At 44.1% G+C, this 20,570-nt stretch overlaps 1 protein-coding gene across 2 annotated transcripts in view; it reads right to left on the bottom strand.

Moving 5' to 3' along the window:
* NIPSNAP3A (nipsnap homolog 3A) overlaps positions 1 to 20,570 on the bottom strand; it is an 86,240-nt gene that overhangs the window by 13,906 nt on the left and 51,764 nt on the right. For both annotated transcript variants that reach the window (XM_033918371.1, XM_033918361.1), the window contains one exon: positions 9,349 to 9,498. In XM_033918371.1, the coding sequence (XP_033774262.1) occupies positions 9,349 to 9,498 (150 nt within the window). The remainder of the gene's footprint in view (positions 1 to 9,348; positions 9,499 to 20,570) is intronic.

Here is a 20,570-nt window from a genome sequence, read left to right as displayed (position 1 = left end):
CACACCGACTGGGACAGCGCAAGGAGGGAGACAGATGGGCCGTGCCCGGTAATAATTAAGTTTTTTTAACTTTGTTGAAAAGGAGAAAATCTTGCACAGATATTGGGAGCGCCGGACCCTCTCCTTCGAGAACTGGAAATCCTCTTGTTCCAGGACTTCTCTTCGGTGGTAGCAGCAAAGCGAAAGGAGATGGCCCCGTATTGTACCACTCTCTACCAACGTGCCCTCCGTGCAACTCTGCAGTACCCGGCCAAGGTGCGACTGGCATATCAAGGGAAGAACTTGTTGTTTGACAAGCCAAAGGTCCTCAAGGCTTTTGTGCAGGGCCTGCCGCCAGCGGTGGCACCTTGAGTTGCTTCTGTGCCCAGTAATAGAGATCTTGCGCTTAACTGGCTAAAGGGACTTTCCTGCTATGTTTGCCATGGCTGCGGGACTCTGCCTGACTTGGGAAGCAGTGTAGGAGAGTGGACTGGTGCCTAAGCTCTTGACTGCACTGATTGGGATTGCTCCTGATGACATTTTCTAATGCATAATATTATTTTCTGTTCTACCTGTTTTCTGCAGCAATATTCTTGATGGCAGGCATGTGTAGGTGATGGATGTTTTTTCTTTGGAGGCCTGACTTCATGAGCCCTTGAGTATTTTGCATCCTTCCTCTGCAGCTCCCTGTTTTCTGTTTTATCTTATGTTGTTTATCCCTGCTTGATATCTAAACATGGGGCCTGCTTACTGAGTGGGGTGGATTGGGGAGATCAGCACTGTTTCCCTGGGATTTTCTTTTTGGTATTGCAGGGGAGTTCTCCTTCTGTGGGACTGTATGGTTGTTATAATTGTTACTCTGTAGCATACTCTGTAGCAAGGGTTCCTGGGGGGCTCCTATATGTGATTGGAATTGTATGTATGAAATAGGAGGGGGGATGGTGGTGGTTTCTACTGTAGGGCTTTCATAATTTTTTTGGCACTAGTATTGGAAGGGGCTGGGTCCCCCAGCTAGACCCTCCCCCCAATGAGGAACAAAACGCTCTCCCTCCAACTCCTGAGAAGCAATGGAGTTGGAGGGAGAGCGTTTTGTTCCTCATTGGGGGGAGGGTCTAGCTGGGGGACCCAACCCCTTCCACTACTAGTGTCACTTTGGGTGAGCAACACACATTTTCACTTGGATAATGGTTAATTTAAAAGTTATTTCTCTTAATGCTGATGGTATACATTTGCCGGTGAAGCGCTCCAAAATTCTATCTATGTTGCGTAAGTTACACGCTGATGTTGTTTATTTACAAGAAACACACCTTACTAGTTCTGAACACGCTAAGCTGAAGAGAGGATGGATGGGGGAGGTTTGGTCTTCTTCGTTCAATGGACGGAAATGGAGAATAGCTATTCTGGTCCATAAAAAACTACCTCTGCAGGTCCACAGGGTCATTTTGAATCCCCAGGGCAGATATGTAATGGTGGTGGTGAGGGGGAGTTGTGGGCTATTCCAGTGGTCTTCTGTAATGTTTATGCCCCCAATGTATATCAAAATAGGATCTATACTGATTTGGTTGCTACCCTGGCAGCCTATACGACCCACAAATTGCTGGTGGTGGTGGGGATTTTAATTTTACAGCTAACCCGTTGCTGGATGGCAAGCCTCCTTGCCAGGGAGATGCCAGTCATGATACCAAGGGGGTGAATTTTCTTCAACATCAATTGGGAGTGGTGGATGTGTGGCATAATTTTATCAATACAAGCATAATTTTATCAATACAAGCCTGACTCTCGATGTTATAGTTCATGGGCTGTGTTGGCTCCAAGGATCAGTTCACACACCTTTCCTTGATAGATCCCAGAGGGATCCGATATTCCAGAGTTTAATCCATGAGCACTCTCTCAGTGAAGCTATCTGGCAGGAATCCAGCAGAGGTTTTCAATTTTTCTATTTTGAGCTTGTGCCCATCCATTCCCCTCCCCTTCCTCCAGGCATCTCTGCAGATATTTAGAAATTGGCAGGGTTGACATTTTAGCTTTGGCTTCTGTTCTCCTAGCTCTTCCAATGACTCATCAGGAGGATTTGCTCTGCTTTAGGTCAGAGGTGCTTATGCTTGAGCAAGTAGAGGAGGTAAACATGCCAGGCGGCTCCTTAATGACCGATGTTACTCATGGATACTCATGGGAACTCAACTGCCGATAACCAATCATGTACTCACTTATAACACTAAAGTTTTAGTACCTTTTTGTTCTGTTCTGTTAGTATAGTGAATGCTGTCCTAAAACTATGCTATGCTATGTAATATCATACGAATGCTGCAAATTCTAAGCTATGTCTGCCAAATATGTCTTTCACTAATTTTGTCCTTTCTATACTGTGAATGTACCTTTATAACCCATTCTGGGCTCCCTTGGGAGGACAGGCTAAATAAATAAATAAAACATGCAAGAGCTGGTAGGCGAGTAGCCCCAATAGCTCCCGGTGCCCTATATACTACATAGAAGCATTGGAGAGTTCCGAAATGGTCTTCGTGAGGTCTTCCAAATCAGCTCTCGTGGTTGCGCTGGAGTCTGTTGCACCCCATGTTCTGTCAGTACCAGCCATAGAGTAGATTCAGGCAATTTGTTCCAGGCATATGGCGCAGCAAGACAAAGGTATGGAGTCTGGTGTTGGCAGTGAAGGAGAAGGACACAGATAGAAGGGACCTACTGGCTGAGCGGAGCTCACAGGGGGAACATAGAAGGGGATGAAAGACTGTCGAGTGAATGCATCTGTAGGTCAGTAAGAGTTTGAATTCTATTTGGAAGTGGATGGAGAGTCAATGAAGTGACTTTACGAGAGGGGTAATGCATGTATAGCAGCTCTTGCGGAATATGAGTCGTGCAGCTGAATTTTGAATGGATTAAAGAGGAGAAAGATGGCTGAGCGGAAGACCTGAGAATAGCGAGTTGTGGTAATCTAAGCACGAGGTGATGAGGGCATGGATAAGGGTTTTGGTAGCGTGCTCAGTCAGATTTTGATATTATTATAGAAGCAGCTGTGGGTTTTGGCGATATATTGTATCTGGGTGGAGAAGGAGAGAGAGAGAGAGAGGAGTCAAAGACCCCAAGATTGCGAGCAGACAAGACAGGGAGGATGAGGGTGTTGTCCACGGAGACAGAGAATGAGGGAAGTGGGGAGGTGGGTTTAGGCGCGAAGATGAGCAGTTCCATTTTAGCCATATTCAGTTTTAAATGGCGGTGAGACATCTAGGCAGCAATGTCGATAAGCAGGCTGAGACTCAGGTCTGGGTTTCAGTAGAGATATCTGGTGCGGAGAGGTAGATCTGGGAGTTATCAGCATAGAGGTGATACTGGAAACCATGGGAGGAGATCAGCGCTCCAAGTGAGCAGGTGTAGATTGAGAAAATGATTTTGGTATGCTTCGGTATTATATCATCAGAAGAGCATCCAATTGGCTACAACATGCTTACGTCATTATTTGGCATTGGTTAAGAGCACGGATGGCATCTGACAAACTCGGTGCCATCTTTTGAATGAGAAGTTCATTTGAAGTTGTGATCCGTATGTTGCTGTCTTTTAAACAAGCACTTCTATTTGGTTGTTTTATTGATTTAAAAAGTCACACTTTTTCTTTCTTTGCCTCAAGGTATTGCAGCACTGCTCCTAATGAAGCCTTACAGGGTGAAATGGACAACTCAATTTTGTGCTGTCAACAAACGTGTGGCATTATATAGAAAAACTGAAAGTTAAGTGCTTTTCATATTTGGCGCTATCTGATTCTTTGAGCTAAATTATTTTGCCTTTTGCATCTTAAATGTTATGCACTTTAAAAATTATAAATATAATTAAACTGGGGTTTTGGACCGATGATTGAGCCATGACTTGCTTTACAAATCTACTTCCTGTTCCACCAAGGACCAGTCATCAGACTCATGGTAAAGGACATGCTTGTCCCACCGAAAACAGGCCTGAGTCACCAGACTGCCACACATCGCCGTCTGGACTGCTAAGACCGAGACATCAAAATTCTGCTTAAGAAGGGTCTCTAATCTACGCTCCTCAGAGTCTCTTAAGGCTGAGCCGCCCTTGACAGGCACCGTGTGCCGTTTCGCGATGGCTGAGACCATCGCGTCTACCACCAGCAACTTTAAGGTATCCCTATCCCGCTCTGGGATGGGATACAGACAAGCCATAGAGCACGCAAAACAAAAGGGTGCCTCTGGCGCTTTCCACTGTGCAAAGACAATATCCCGAATATCCTGATGCATAGGAAAAGAGCAGGATGCAGAGCGGACCCCCGAAGCAGAGGGTCTATGACATGGAGGCTCCTTCGCATCTTCCTTGAAGCACAATACCGAGGAGACCTGAAGAATAAGCTCCTGGAGCTCGTCCCCTGAAAAATGCGCACCACTGATGCACCCTCACCAGCAGACGGAACTGCAACGCAGCCGTTAACGGCATAAGAGAGGATCCTGGAGGTCACCCAAAAGGTCCAGGTTCTCCTCAACAGAAAACTGCTCCTCATAATCAAAATCATCATCCCAAGAGATCCTTGGTCGCTTGGACGAGAGACAAGACAGGGCCAAAACCGGCGCTGAGGGGGCCGAACTGGAGTGGATGCAGAGAGAACCACCCCAAGATGTGGACACAGAGGGGCCCCCCCCTTGAAGATATGCCTTGCACAAGGCAATAACAAATACAGAGGGAAAATCCCCTGGCGGCCCAATGGGACTCACTGCCAAAGCAGAGGCCCCAGCTAAAACCTGCCCCTGTTTTCTCCAATACAGGGGGAAGGTCACCTGATGCTTCCCGCCAAAAATGGAGCAGAGCCCGCCGAAAAAGAAGCTCCCTAGGCCTGTAGTGGCTGAAAGTGCTGAACCGCTCCAGCCGCTAAAGCAGGCAAGCCGGCAACAGCTGTAAGGGAGTCCCCAGCAGCTTTAGTGGCAAGGGGAAACTTATTTTCCTGACTGTCAGCGGCTGGGGGAATCTCTGTGTGGGCAGCGAGGGAAGCCCGGGCTTCCTCGCTGTCAGCTGCTGGCACGCGAAGGGGGTCCCTGGATGCCGGCACCCGAGGCCGACGAGGATTCCCCTTCACAGCAGCTGGCACACTGTAGACACGGGCCAGCTGCATCGACCTCGCGTCTGGAGTACAATGAGGACTTTTTCCCTTTAAAATTGCTCATTGTGCAATACGTGACCTAGCTATAAGAAAAGTGCCGGTTAACAAGGAAAAAGCAATAACAAAGCACTGAAGGATCCCTTCAGACCGGCACTGCCTCAGGATTTTTTTTTTCCCCAGAACATACTCCACTGGATCTCTAAGCCATATGCCTTGCCGGTATCGGTGGCAAGGCTTACAGCTGAGGCATCTCTACAAAATTTTGGGGAGGTGGAGGAAGGGGGGGAGGGACTCAACTTGTGACCCGTTGAGTGTGACACACCCGAGGTCAGACGGACCCCCAAACAGGGTTCCCTCAAGCTCATCCAAGCACCAGACGGAGACAAGAAGGCCACTACACAAATTCCAACAGCCCTACACTAAACTGGATTACTGTAACTCATTATTAAAGGGTGTCCCTCTGAAACAACTAAGAAGACTACAATTAATCCAAAATACTGCAATAAAAATCATAAATTCAAAAAAATATGATCATGTAACGCCGCTCCTGAAAAATGCACACTTGCTGTCAATACCACATCATATTTCATACAAAATTGTACTGTTATCATTCGAGATCTTCCTACTTTCTTAGATAGACTGTTGATACCACATATACTTTCCAGATAAGAACATAAGAACTGCCATCTCCGGATCAGACCTTCGGTCCATCAAGTCCGGTGATCCGCACACGCGGAGGCCCTGCCAGGTGTACACCTGGCGTAATTTATAGTCCACCATATCTTTATATGCCTCTCTTAAGGAGATATGCATCTAGTTTGCTCTTGAAGCCTAGGACGGTCGATTCCGCAATAATCTCCTCTGGGAGGGCATTCCAGGTGTCAACCACTCTCTGAGTGAAGCAGAACTTCCTGACATTAGTCCTGAACCTGTCCCCCCTTAGCTTCATTACATGTCCTCTAGTCCGTGTCAAATTGGACAATGTAAATAATCTTCTCTGCTCTATTTTGTCGATTCCTTTCAGTATTTTGAAGGTCTTGATCATATCCCCACGCAGTCTCCTTTTCTCAAGGGAGAACAATCCTAGTGTTATAAGTCTATCCTCGTATTCCAGTTTCTCCATACCCTTCACCAGTTTTGTTGCTCGTCTCTGCACCCTCTCCAGCAGTTTTATATCCTTCTTTAGGTAGGGAGACCAATGTTGGACGCAGTATTCCAAGTGTGGTCTGACCATTGCCCTATAAAGCGGCATTATAACTTTCTCCGATCTACTCGAGATTCCTTTCTTTATCATGCCCAACATTCTATTTGCCTTCTTTGCCGCTGCCGCGCATTGTGCCGACGGCTTCAGGGTCCTATCTATCAGTACACCCAGGTCCTTTTCTTGTTCACTCTTCCCCAGAGTTGCACCTGACATTGTATACTCGTATTCCTTATTCTTATTGCCTAAATGCATTACCTTGCATTTCTCCACTTTGAACTTCATCTGCCATTTCTCCGCCCATGTTTCTAACCGACACAAGTCGCTCTGGAGTTCCTCTCTATCCTCCTGCGATCTGATTGCCCGGCATAGTTTTGTATCGTCTGCAAACTTGATGACCTCACTGGATGTTCCTTCCTCCAGGTCATTGATATAAATATTAAAAAGGATCGGCCCAAGTACCGAGCCCTGGGGTACACCACTAGTCACTTTCTCCCAGTCGGAGAACTTCCTATTTATGCCCACTCTCTGCTTTCGGTTTTCCAGCCATTTGCCTATCCATCTTTGTATATCTCCCTCTATGCCATGGCTTTGTAGTTTCCTGAGAAGTCTTTCGTGTGGAACTTTGTCGAACGCTTTCTGGAAGTCGAAGTATATTATGTCCACCGGCTTCCCACTATCAATTTGCTCGTTCACGGTCTCAAAAAATTGGAGTAAATTCGTCAAACATGATTTCCCTTTCCTGAATCCATGTTGACTGGGTTTCATCAAGTCGTGTGCGTCCAAGTGCCGGACTATGCTATCCTTGATCAGTGCTTCAACCATCTTGCCGGGGACAGATGTAAGACTCACAGGCCTATAGTTGCCCGGTTCCCCTCTCGATCCTTTTTTGAAAATTGGCGTGACGTTTGCTATCCTCCAGTCGTCCGGTATCTGTCCAGTTCTGATTGTCAGGTTTGCAAGTTTTTGCAATAACTCTCCGATTTCAACCTTCAATTCCTTTAAGACTCTCGGGTGAATTCCATCCGGTCCAGGGGATTTGTCACTTTTAAGTTTGTCGATCTGATAGTATATCTGGTCTAAGTCCACTTCAACTGTGGTGAGGCTGTCTTCTATTTCTCCTGCAAACACTTTCTCCGCTTCAGGTATTGTTGAGGTGTCCTCCTTCGTAAAGACGGACGCAAAGAAGGAATTTAGTTTGTCTGCGATTTGTTTATCTTCCTTGAAGTACCCTTTTCTTCCCTGGTCGTCCAGGGGTCCCACTGCCTCTTTTGCAGGTTTTTTTCCCTTTCACGTATCTAAAGAAGGGCTTGAAGCTTTTGGCCTCCTGGGCTATTTTTTCCTCATATTCCTGTTTGGCATCCCTCACCGCCTTGTGACATTTCTTCTGATCATCTTTATGTTTGTTCCAGGCTTCGGTTGTCTTTATGCATTTCCATTTTTTGAAAGAGTCCTTCTTTTCTTTTATGGCTTCCTTCACCTGTATGGTAAGCCATGCCGGTTCTCTTTTGCTCTTTGTTCTCCGATCTTTGGAAATCCTCGGAATGTAGAGATCTTGTGCTTCTGTGATAGTATTTTTCAGTAGGGACCATGCCTGATCTACCGTTTCAAGTTTGTCCACCATCTTCTCGAGTCGTTTTTCTACCATGGCTCTCATGCGATCGTATTTACCCTTTTTAAAGTTTAAGGTGGTGGTTAAGGTTTTGGCATGTTTCCCTTTCCCGATGTCAAGTTTAAAGTTGATTACATTGTGATCACTCGTTCCCAGTGGAACCATGACTTCCACTTCTGTTATCGGTCCCGTGAGGCCATTTAGGACCAAGTCCAAGGTGGCGTTGCCTCTTGTCGGCTCTTTTACCATTTGTTCCAGGAAGCAATCCCCTAGCACCTCCAGGAACTTGGCCTCCTTACCGCAGTGGAGGTTGCTAGTTTCCAGTCTATCCCTGGGAAATTGAAGTCTCCCAATATAATTACATTGCCTGTCTTGCATTCTTGCTTGATTTCCTCCATCATTTCTGAGTCAGTTTCCTCCGCCTGTCCTGGGGACGATAGTAAAGGCCAATTTTCGTATCTGCGCCATATTGACCAGGAATTTTGATCCAGAGTGACTCAAGCTTCTTTCATTTCTGTTGTAACCATTTCAACAGAATCTATTCCCTCCTTAACATATAGAGCAATACCTCCACCTTTCTGCCCTACTCGATCTCTTCTATACAGTTTGTATCCCTGTAGTACTGTGTCCCATTTGTTTTCTTCATTCCACCATGTTTCTGTTATGCCAATGATATCTAATATGTCATGTCTTGCTATTGTCTCTAGTTCCCCCATTTTGTTACCTAGACTTCTAGCATCCCTAAGTATGACAGATCAAAATCTCCTCTCTGTACCCTCCTTAAAGATCATCAGCACCAGACGTAGCGAGATCTTTTCTGTCATTGCACCATCGTTATGGAACTCACTCCCAGGCTATATGAGAGAAGAATCTATATTAGACAAGTTTAAGAGTTCCATGAAAACCTCTCTTTATAAAGATGCCTTCAAATATTAAAACTTCATATACAGATAATCTTACCATTGGAATACTTTTTCACTATTTTATTTTTAATGAACAACCTACTGCTTTCATTCTTCCCCAACCTATCATGTTACCCTTTATTGTCACCTTTCTCTAATTTATTGTAGTTCTACCCCTTCTCCTTTTGTTTCTATGTGTTTGTCTTTAGAATTTGTACTTGTCAGTATGAGTTTTTGTTACCCCTTATTTTAATACAAGTAATTCACTTTGAAATAATATCAAATTTTAAATAAACTTGAAACTAGGGAAGACTGCAATAGCTTACCACACCTGCTGGAGACTGAGAGCAGACTGAGGGTATGAGAGGGAAGCATAGCTATTTCTACTACAGCCAAAAGATTTTGTCTCAGTCTCCACCTGCTGGTCATGATGAGCTTATTACCCATCAGAGAAGCTGTTCTGGTCTGGAGAGGTGCTAAAGAATTTACATTTATTAAAAGGATTACAAAAGTTCCCAGTCATTTCCACCAAAGTGAACATTACCTCTGTTAAGCACTCCATATTCTGTGTGGAAGACTCCAATTAGCTTAGAGTACCCAGCATGGATGTGAACACTAGTGGCTGTTTTGAAGGCCTGACTCCAAAGGGCAGGTCCACCTGGCTTCATCTGAAAAGTGACCAGTTCATAAACTCCTAGAAAAATATATAAAAAGGCAATGATGAAATAAACAATCAGGAAAATGTTTCCTTTACTTTGCCTAGGACACTGTCTTACTTCTACACATGGGTTTCTGGCAAAGAATGCTGAAATTACAATCAAATGTATGGAATCAAAAAAGGCAATCTTCAGAAACATTAATATTAGGGATGCACATTTAATACATAAAATTAACACCTGTGCAAGCTCTTCTTTCCCCATTCCTCTGCAGGTCTGGCATTCATTCCTACCTCCCTTTCTTTCCCCGATCCTCTAAGCTTGCTATATTTACCAGCTGAGATTAGGCTGCCTGTGGCTAGCTCTGGGGTCCTCTCTGACAACTTCCTGCTGCTGCATAGGTGGGAAGCAGCAGAGGTAAAGCTCTTAAGCCAACTGGAGAAAGCTTAGCTTAATTGTTGCCGCCACTGTTCCCTCTAATCTGAGCAGGAATCCTCTACCTACATCCTGCCAATCAGTGGCATAGTAAGGGGGGAAGGGGGCAGACCACCCCAGGCATCATCTTGGTGGGGGTACCAGCACCTCTCCTCCTCCCCTTGTACCTCTAACTCCTTGCTAGCACCAGCAACATCTCCAACCTGCTACTCGCATTGGCCTTGGCTCTCCCTCTGAAGTCATTTTCTGGTTGTGGGACCAGAGAGAGATCAGAGACCGGCACAGGCAGCAGGTTGGAGATGCTGCTCACTCTGGCAAAGAGTTTAAGAGGTGGGGGGGGGGGGGCGGTAAGGCACACATACGGCGGGGGGTAAGGATGGAGAGGTAGAAATGGGGTGCCACCACCCTGGACGCCTTTTACCCTCACTATGTCACTGCTGCCAGTGGACATGCTGTTTCACAATCACTTTTCCAATAGGGAGGGACAGACAAACTCTAAAGCAGTGCCTCTCAAACCTTGTGCAATAGCACAGTGGTGTGCCCTCAAGAGATTCTAGAATTTTACTTTAAAAAATTTTAAAAATTCCCTTCATAAGTATGCACTAGAATAGATGACATGCATGTCACGTACACAAGAGCTTGTCAATGTTATAAGCATCTGTGTGCGTAAGAATACAACCGTTCAGACAAGCATCAGTCTTTGACATGATTGTGACTTGAAAACTACTGGCAAGTAATTTTATTTATATTTTTTATGCAGTACTTATCCTAACTTAAGCTACAAAGTAATCAAAGCTTTGCTACCGTTTGGATCTTCTTATCTCTGCAAACTTGGATTTTAAGCTCTGACAGATAAATTAAAAAAAAAAAGCCTGCAGATGGTGGATGATGAAATGAGTGTTTACACTCAAAAACACGCACATCAATCGCATAGATTAGCAATTCTATCTAATTTAGTTTCACTGTTGTTACAATCACCCATACGTGGAGGGGCAAAATCAAAAGAAACATCTACTTTCGTTTTGGGCCTAAGTTGCCCAAAGTCAGACATGGGAAAAGTCCATTTTCGAAAAATACATCCAACATTTTTATTTTTTTTTAAATCGTCCAACTGTACGTCCAGCCTTCTGATCGCCCACACCGCTAAGTCATCCATCTTTATACCCCATTTTCGTCCAAAAATTCGTCCAAGTCATAATTGCCTAGAAAAAGACCTTTTGGGTGTGGAGGGGACAAAAATTATGTACTGGACACCCAGACATGGCACCAGAGTAGTGGGGCACAAAAACTTCACAAAAAGGGTCCCACATAAACATTAGAGAATGACACGGTGGTTGTTACCTGCCGAAAAGGTGACCAAAAAAAAAGGTCACCGCAAGATCAGGGACAAGGACACTCACCGCCCCTTGGAGCGGTGAATGGTGAACAAGCGTGCGGTCTAGCAGCCCCCTCTCTCCAGCTGGCCATGCATCTCCATCCCTCTCTCCCTTTCCCTTACCTTCTCTTGTGCTGAAACCGTACCTTCTCCTCTCCATCCCCCCCAGCACCCCTCACGGTCCAGCAGCTCCCTCCCGCCATACAGCCATGCATCTCCCTCCCTCCCTTTCCCTTACCTTCTCTTGTGGCGAAACTGGCGATTTCTATAAGGCTATATTACAGCCGGAGCCTTGAAGTTGCGTCACGTTGCTTGCTGGAAAAGTCTCCTCTGACACAACTTCCTGTTTCCGGTTGCATCAGAGGAGACTTTTCCAGCAGGCAATGCGACGTGACTTTAAGGCTCCGGCTATAATACAGCGCATAGCCTTATAGAAATCGCCAGTTTCGCCACAAAAAAAGGTAAGGGAAAGGGAGGGAGATGCATGGCTGGCCGGCAGGAGGGAGCTGCTAGACCGCGTGAAGGGTACTGGGGGTGGGGAGATGGAGAGAAAACGCTGAAGCAGCCTGAAGGGAACTGGGGAAGAAAGAGAGAGGAGAATACGCTGGGAAATGGGGAAGAGAGATTGGGGAGAAGACACTGAAGGGAAATGGGGAAGAGAGAGTGGGGAGAAGTCGCTGAAGGGAAATGGGGAAGAGAGAGTGGGGAGAAGACGCTGAAGGGAAATGGGTAACAGAGAGGGGAGAAGATGCTGAAGGGAAATGGGGATGACAGATTGGGGAGAAGACGCTGAAGGGAAATGGGGATGACAGAGTGGGGAGAAGACGCTGAAGGGAAATGGGGAAGAGAGAGTGGGGAGAAGACGCTGAAGGGAATGGGGAAGAGAGAGTGGGGAGAAGACACTGGAAGGGAAGAAGACAGAGATGCCTGACTATGGGGGAGCAGAGGGAAGAAGATGGGTGCCAGACCAATTGGGAGGGGTGAAGGGAGAGGCACAGTAACAGAACAAATGGAAGGCGCAGAGAGAAGACAGACAGTGGATGAAAGGAATTGAATGAGATGAGGAAAGCAGAAACCAGACAACAAAGGAAGAAAAAAAAAATTCTATTTATTTTCTTTTTGCTTTAGGATAAAGTAGTATATTAGTTGTGTTGATAAAAATGTATAAACAAAGCCCTGCCAGCTGAACATCTCTTTCTCCAGTTCAGCAGCCAGAACTTTGATTTATAAGGAAGGAATAAGCTAAATATTGCAGTACTGAGGCTTGTATGGATGCGACGGGGACAGGGCAGTAAATGGGATGGTAGTGACGGTGACGGGGCGGTGAAGGGAATGGCGGTGACGGGGTGGTGAAGGGGACAGTGGGCCGGGAATGGTGCAATGACAGGGACAGATTTTTTTTCCCCGTGTCATTCTCTAATAAATATCTCACTACAGCTCCCTTATAGGTCATGGTGTGCCCCCAAAACACCCCCAGAATCTACTAGACCCACCTATCTACCACCCCAATAGCAGGAGCCACTTATATGGCAGTACAAAAGGGTTAGGTTTATTTTTGGGTGGTGCACATTTTTCACCATGAATGCAGTGATTAGAGTAGCTTATGGGCCTGGGTCCTCCTCTACCATGGTTCACTAACCCACCATCAGGATCCACTTAAGCCACCCCTGTGCAGCTCTACTAGGCTTTCCTATGCCAGGCTGCTAGGTGCTGATGTTCTGGAGGCAGATATGTAATGTTGTTATTATGATTTTTATGGCAGGGGGGGCGGTCCAGTGATCACTCACTGGGGCAGTGTGTGGGGGTCTGTACTTTGTGTCTGTAGTGGTTATCTGGTCACTTTAGATACCTTCTTGCGACTTAGACCTGGTTTTAGATGGCCTAAGTCACAACGTCCAGGTTCTGTCTAGGCAGTGTTATAAAACTTTCGGTTATACATGCAGTACGACTAAGTCTAGGACGGCCCATGTCCCGCCTAAATCCTGACCTCGACACTCCTCCTGACACGCCCCTTTTAGCTCTGATCAATCAGCAGCACTGTGAAGGCCTAGGTCATTTTTAAATACGTCTAAAACCCGATTTGATTATCAGCACTTGGACGACCTGTCTCACTGATCATCTAAATGCCGATTTAGGCCGGTTTTTAGACATTTTTCTGTTTCAATTATGAGCCCCATAGCTTAAAGAACTTTAAATAAATAACTCTCAAATTTAATTTTTTGTTGGTATTGCAATTTAAAAATTTTAATTATAATGTGAGCAAAAAAAAAAATTCCTTCATTTAGTGTGCCAGAGCTAAAAAATTTTGAGGGACGCTCCTCTACAAGATTCCACGGATCCTGCTTGTCCCTAGCAATTAAAACACAATATTGAAGCACCAATCCTCACTGGCAGCAATGCAGTTGGAGGACTCCCGATCAGCTTAGAAGAACAGCAATTGCCACTGCTGACATAGATTGTAAGTCTGGAGGACTAGGGAGGAAGAGGGAGGTAGGAATTGATACCAGACCTGTGGGGGGAGGGAAAAAGATATGCTGGGCCCCACAGAGGAAAAGGGAAAAGAGAAGGAGATGCAGCGCATAGACAGGAAGGAAACAGAGAAGGAGCAGTGCATAAACAGAGGGAAAGGAAAGATGGAAGGGAGGAGACGATGCGCATAGACAAAGGAGACAGAAACAGACGTGGTGTTTCACACTGACAAGAAAGGAAGGGAGATGTTGTACATAGATATAAGGAAACAGAAGGATAGAGAAAAAAAAAATAGCAAATGACCATGTAGGGGTGAGCAGCAAGCAAACACATGAGGTACAAACAAGGGTCTAAGGAAGCTAGTTCTGAAAGTCAATTTACCATATATATTTGAATATAAATCCAAAAAAAATGGCCCCAAAATGGGATTCTCAGTTTATATTCGAGCCTCCTTTGGATGATGGTGCTTTTTTTCCTCCCCTCCCAATGACCAACAATGCTACTTTCTACCCTTCCAGATGCCTGGCACGGCTATCCTCTACCCCCTTTCCATGACCGGCACTTACTTCTCCTTGGCTTTTCCACACAATATCCTCTAATCCTTGATATATAGATGAGACAGTCCCAAACTTCCTACATTAGATTGTGAGCCCACCGGGACAGATAAGGAAAATGCTTGAGTACCTGATTGTAAAACTGCTTACATAACCTTGATAGGCGGTATATATAAAATCCTAATAATAAACTTGAAACTTGACCAGCACTGCTATCCCCACTGATAATCATTGCTATCTTCCCCCCCTTATTGGCCGGCACTCCTATCCTCCACTACCCAACTCCCCCCTGCCCCCGACTGACATCGCACTTACAGTCCCAATGCTCTGGAAGCCAATGCCGACACTATGTGTTGAGCTGAAGGGCCTTGAACATCTGCATGCTGGCTACCGCCCTCTCCAGGATTCTCGGAGTCCAGCAAGCCTTGGATATGTGCAGATGCTCAAGGCCCTTCAGCCTGGCACAGAGCGTTGGACTCTGGAGCATCGGGACCATAAGTGTGATATTGATCTGGGACAGGGGGGAGTGGGTAGTGGAGGATAGGAGTACCTAAGACAGTGGCCTCCTCTGTACTTTCTTTTGCCACGGTTAACCCCCCCAAAGATCGGCAGGAGGGATGCCCACTCTCTCCCACCGCTGTCATCAAGCAAACTCCCCTGACAGCAGGAAGGATGCTCACTTACTCCCATCACCTCCGTCAAGCAACCCTCTTCCCATTCCCTCCCATCGCCACTGTGCCCTCGACGCCCCCCTACCTTCTTCAGTAAGGCCGGCCGGAGGGATGCCTACTCCCTTCGACCGGCCCACCTTTTCAAAATGGCAGGCCTTCCCCTTCCTAGTATATCCTAGGATGCACCAGTAAGGGGCCTAAGTCCCCTCCCCAATGCATCCCAGGATGCACCGAGAAGGGGGAGGCCCGCCATTTTGAACAGGTAGGCCTACTGGCTGACGTGAATAGGCACCCCACCAGTTGGCCTTCCTGAAGAAGTTAGGGGAGTAGGGGTCGTCGGGGGCATGACAGCAATGGGGGGAGGGAGTGGGTATCCCTCCTGCTGCCGAGGGAAGGTTGCTCAACAATGGCAGTGGCAGTGGGAGTGGGCATCCCTTCCACTGCCAGGGAGTGTTGCTTGACGGCGATGGTGGGAATGGACATCCTTCCCCTTGCTGGGGTTGGCATCCCTCCTGCTGCCAGAGAGAGTATTTCAGAGGAGGGGGGTGTTAACAGCAGTGGCGGGAGTGGAAGTAGGCATCCCTCCCAGTGCCGGGAGGGAGGGGTTGTTTGCTTGATAATGGCAGCGGAAGGGAGGGAGCATCCATCCCTCTGCTGTGGGGGGTGGGGGGTATTTGATGGCAGCAGCAGGAGGGAGTGGGCATCCCTCCTGCCAATCTTCATTTTGGGGGGTCTTTTTTTTTAACTTGCAGGTATATTCTGCGCATGTGTCAATTGCTATCACAAGCGACTCAACTCATAGAAACATAGAAGATGACGGCAGAAAAGGGCTACAGCCCATCAAGTCTGCCCACTCTGCTTACCCACCCCCTATTTATGCCCTAATGACCCAATTTCCTTATCTTGACCCTCGTAGGGATCCCACATGGGTATCCCATTTATTCTTAAAGTCTGGCACGCTGTCTGCCTCGATCACCTGCACTGGAAGCTTGTTCCAATGATCAACCACTCTCTCTGTGAAGAAATACTTTCTGGTGTCGCCATGAAATTTTCCGCCCCTGAGTTTGAGTGGGTGCCCTCTTGTGGCCGAGGGTCCCTTGAGAAAGAAAATATCATCTTCCACTTAGCGACCCTCCGCAAACCTCATTTGCGTGCATGGTTTTTAAAGAATGACTCGCCTTTTTGAAATTGTTACAATAGTGGCCGTGATAGCAGCCCGTCGTATTTTACCACATATATTAGAGAATCTTTCCGTTAAAGAGTATTGTGTAGAATTCTTGACACTGAACCTTCCAAAAGATTAAAAACAGGATGGAGCTGGTCCAGAGGGCAGCTATTAAAATGATCAGTGGTTTTCCTCAAAGTGTATGGGGACGGATTTGATCTTAATATGTATATTTTGGAAGAACAACAGACAAAGGGAGATATAATAAAGATGTTTACTTTTTGTAAATTTTTATTATTTTCCAATATGAACAGTGCAATACAAATGTATACATTTGAAAGATATCAACCATAAAAACACACCTTTGAACAACAAATTTTAAAAGATCATCATTATCCTCCCAACCCTTTACAAACCCGAAATATAAACATATTCCAATACATTGCTATGAAATACCCCCCCTCCCTCCCCGGATGTGTATGGAACCAAACCTAATTTAACTTTAAAAGAGATATAACTTAAATAGATGCAACAAAAGCTGCTAACAGGCCCCACACTAATTTAAATACCTTATTCTTCCCTAATAATTCTGCATTCATCTTTTCACACTTAGAGCATAAACTTGCCCACCAGAAAGGGTAGCTGAGACTATCAGAACTCTTCCAATTTCTCGTTATCATTTGGATGGCTATCCCTGTCATTATCAATAAAAGCCGGCTTTTATAACGATCTAATGGGGGCTTAACATGCAATAAGGTACCGCATATGATCATTTCATGTCAGCGGAAATGATGAATCAAGAATTTCATTGATCTGTCCCCATATCGATTTCCAGAATCTGAGTTATCAGAGGACAAAAAAACAGCAAATGATCCAATGTCTGTATGACAATGCCAGCATCTATTAGAACTAGAACTATTAATTCAACTGAAAGGAAGCTCTTGAAGAAAACAGAGGCTGAAGGAGACAGACTCAGGGATAACCAGAGGAAATACTTCTTCACAAAAAGGGTAGTGAACATGTGAAATGGCCTCCAGGTGGAACGGCTGTATCTGAATTCAAGAAAACTTGGGACAACTACCAAGGATCGGTAAGGGACAGGAAAGGACAGTAGATGGTATGGATGAGCAGACTGAACAAGCCATTAGGGTCTTTATCTGCCTTCATTTTTCTACTTACCACTTCTCTGTCACCTTCTACTCATTTTCCAGTCAGTTGCTTCAGGACCCAAACTAAGGAAAGGAGGGAACTGTTTGAATAGTATTGCTTGTGACCTCTGAATTTTGACCAACTATGACAAGTACTGAGGAGAGAAGTCTAAAATTAAGGGTTGTGCATTTGATATGCTGCCTTTCTGTGATACAACCAAAGTGGTTTACTAATACAGGTACTTTCTTTGTCCCTAATAGGCTTACAATCTAAGTTTTTGTACCTGGGACAACAGAAGGTTAAATGACTTACCTACATCACAAGAAGCCACAGTGGGAAATTAAATTGTCTCCCCTGATTCTCAGACCACTGTGTTAACCATTAGGCTGCTCCTCCACAGGTAAAAAGAGACCTATCTTATAAGTACTTCCAGCCTGCATCTGAATTTTGTCCCTGAAATTCCAGACCTCTCCAGAAGACTGGTACCTCTTGGAGAGGAAGAAACTTAACAAATTCAAGACATTTGGTATGTACAATAAGGAATGGTTACAAAGAATGGCCTATCTAAAGGCACTTTCTTGAGATGACACATCCAGGTAGTACTGTTTGGTAAAGGCATGCACCATCAACCAGGCAGCTGCCCTAAAGATGTTTGTGAGGGAAGCTGCCCTGTTGAATACAGAAGCTGCTACTGCATGAAGCTAGTGGGCGTTGATCCTGCCAGAAGGTTGGCAATGGCATTTTGGTAGAATGGATGTAATGATTATTGTGATGGGCTGAAAATCAGTGAGTTCAATTTCCACGCCGTAATACATCATTCTCTGTCACAGCACCTATTAAATGGAACTCACTCCCTGCCTTTTCAAGGGAGGAAAAAAGCATTGATAAATTCTTTTTTTTCATTTTCAAGATTACATTAAGTGTTAAAATATATTCAATCACATAAATAATAAATACATCACTTAGAAATAATCATTGGTACATTTTACATATTCTTATACCCAACCCAATCCCATCCCTCCCCTTCATATTTTTAATTATCATAAAATCATGTGATAGTAAAATACCCCCCTCCCTACATTTTAAATTAACAATTAATATAAGGGAACCAGTTTTTAAATTAATCTTTACAATATTTCATTAATGGTTTCCACACATCCTGAAACTTTTTAAGATAATTTCGTTGTATTGCAATAAACCTTTCCATTTTATATATATGGCATAAAGAGTTCCACCAGAAGTTGTAGTTCAATCTCTTCCAATCTTTCCAATTAAGTGTGATTTGTTGAATGGCAACTCCAGTCATTATAAGTAATAATTTGTTGTTATTTGCAGAAATCTGACTTCTGGCTCTCATTTCCATCCCAAATATCACAGTATCATAAGTCAATGCCACTGGGTTCTCTAATAAATTATTAATTTGGTCCCAAATTGATTTCCAGAAATTCATAATGTATGGGCAATGAAACAATAAATGATCTAAAGTTCCTGTTTCTAAATGACAATGCCAGCATTTATTAGACAAAGAATTATCTATTTTTTGTAACCTAACAGGGGTCCATAACGCTCTATGCAATAGAAAAAACCAGGTTTGTCTCATAGATGCTGAAACCGTACATTTCATCCTCCAAGACCAAATTCGTGGCCATTGAGATGCAGTAATTTCATGCTTAATCTCAATGCTCCAAATATCTTTTAATCCAGTTTTTAATTTCTTCTTTGTAAATCCATTTAATAATTTATACCACTGGGCGGCTTGGTGACCCAAGAAGTCTGTTTGAAAACAAAGAAATTCCATACTTTAATGATTATTAAGGTTTTTCCATTCAGGGAACCCCGCCTGAATGGCATGCTTCAGTTGCATCCATCTAAAATTTTCTGATTTATTAAGTCCAAATTTTTGTTACAACTGTGAAAATTCAAGCATAGCACCATTAGAAATGACGTCATCTAAAATACGTATTCCTGCTATCATCCATTGTTTCCAGACAAGTTTTTCTCCGCCAATTTGAATCTTGGAGTTTACCCATATAGATTAAATTGTAGATTTGTAAATTGGAATAGTTGTTAAATTATTTACATATCTTAGAGTTTTCCATGTATCTGTTAGTATTTTATTGTCTTTATTATAACTAGGCATTTTGATACTGAGAACATGGGATAGTCGCAATGGAGACATGAGTTGCCATTCTATCCATAACCAATCTGGGATTTTTTCCATGAGTTCTGGGAGGATCCAATACATACCATGACGCAAAATATAGGCTTGATGGTACCTATAAAAGTTTGGAAAATTTACCCCTCCCTCTGAAATTGATTTTTGTAAAGATACCAAAGCTATTCTAGGAGTTTTTCCCAGCCAAATAAATTTTAACATAATGCTATTTAACTTTTTATAAAAGGACCCTTGAAAAAATACCGTTAACATGCCCAACTGATAACAAACCACAGGCAAAATCATCATCTTAATAGTTTGGACTCTTCCCCACCATGAAAGATGTAAAGGATTCCATTGCTCACACATTTCCGTAACCTTTTTCAATAACAATTTTTCATTTAATTTCATTGTTTCTTCCAATGTATTTTTAATCCAAATACCTAAATATTTTATTCCATCTTCTTTCCATAGAAAAGGAAATGTATCAAACAAACCTCTTGTACAATGTACATTGAGTGGAAGAACTTCTGATTTAGACCAATTTATCTTATAACCTGAAAATTTTCCAAAATTTTCAATTAATTTAAGTAAGCAAGGAATGGTTGTCTCAGGATTTTTCAAATAGAGTAATATATCATCTGCATATGCTGAAATCTTATATTCCCTATCTTTATGAGGAACACCTTGTATCTCCTCTGCTTGTTGAATGGCTAATAACAAGGGTTCCAATACAATGTCAAAAAGCAGAGGAGATAAAGGACAGCCTTGTCTAACTCCTCTTTGTAACTTGAAAATTTCTGAAAAATTATTATTAATATATAATTTAGCAACAGGGGAGCTATACAAAGTTTGAACCATTTGAACAAATCTTGATCCAATACCAAACCATTCCATCGCTTGATACATAAAGGTCCATTCAACACGATCAAAAGCCTTCACTGCATTTAAAGATATAGAGAAAACTGGGTCTTTTAAGGTTTTGGAGAAATTCAACATATGCAATGCAAGTCTAGTGTTGTTAGAAGAATGTCTTTGAGCAACGAATCCTGTTTGGTGTATACCAATAATAAAAGGGAGAGCTTTAGCTAAACGAATAGCCATAATCTTAGCCAAAATTTTCCCATCAACATTGAT

Source organism: Geotrypetes seraphini, chromosome 1 (assembly GCF_902459505.1).
Source record: "Geotrypetes seraphini chromosome 1, aGeoSer1.1, whole genome shotgun sequence".
NCBI classification, from domain to species: domain Eukaryota; kingdom Metazoa; phylum Chordata; class Amphibia; order Gymnophiona; family Dermophiidae; genus Geotrypetes; species Geotrypetes seraphini.
This window is presented reverse-complemented; position numbering and strand designations above follow the sequence as displayed.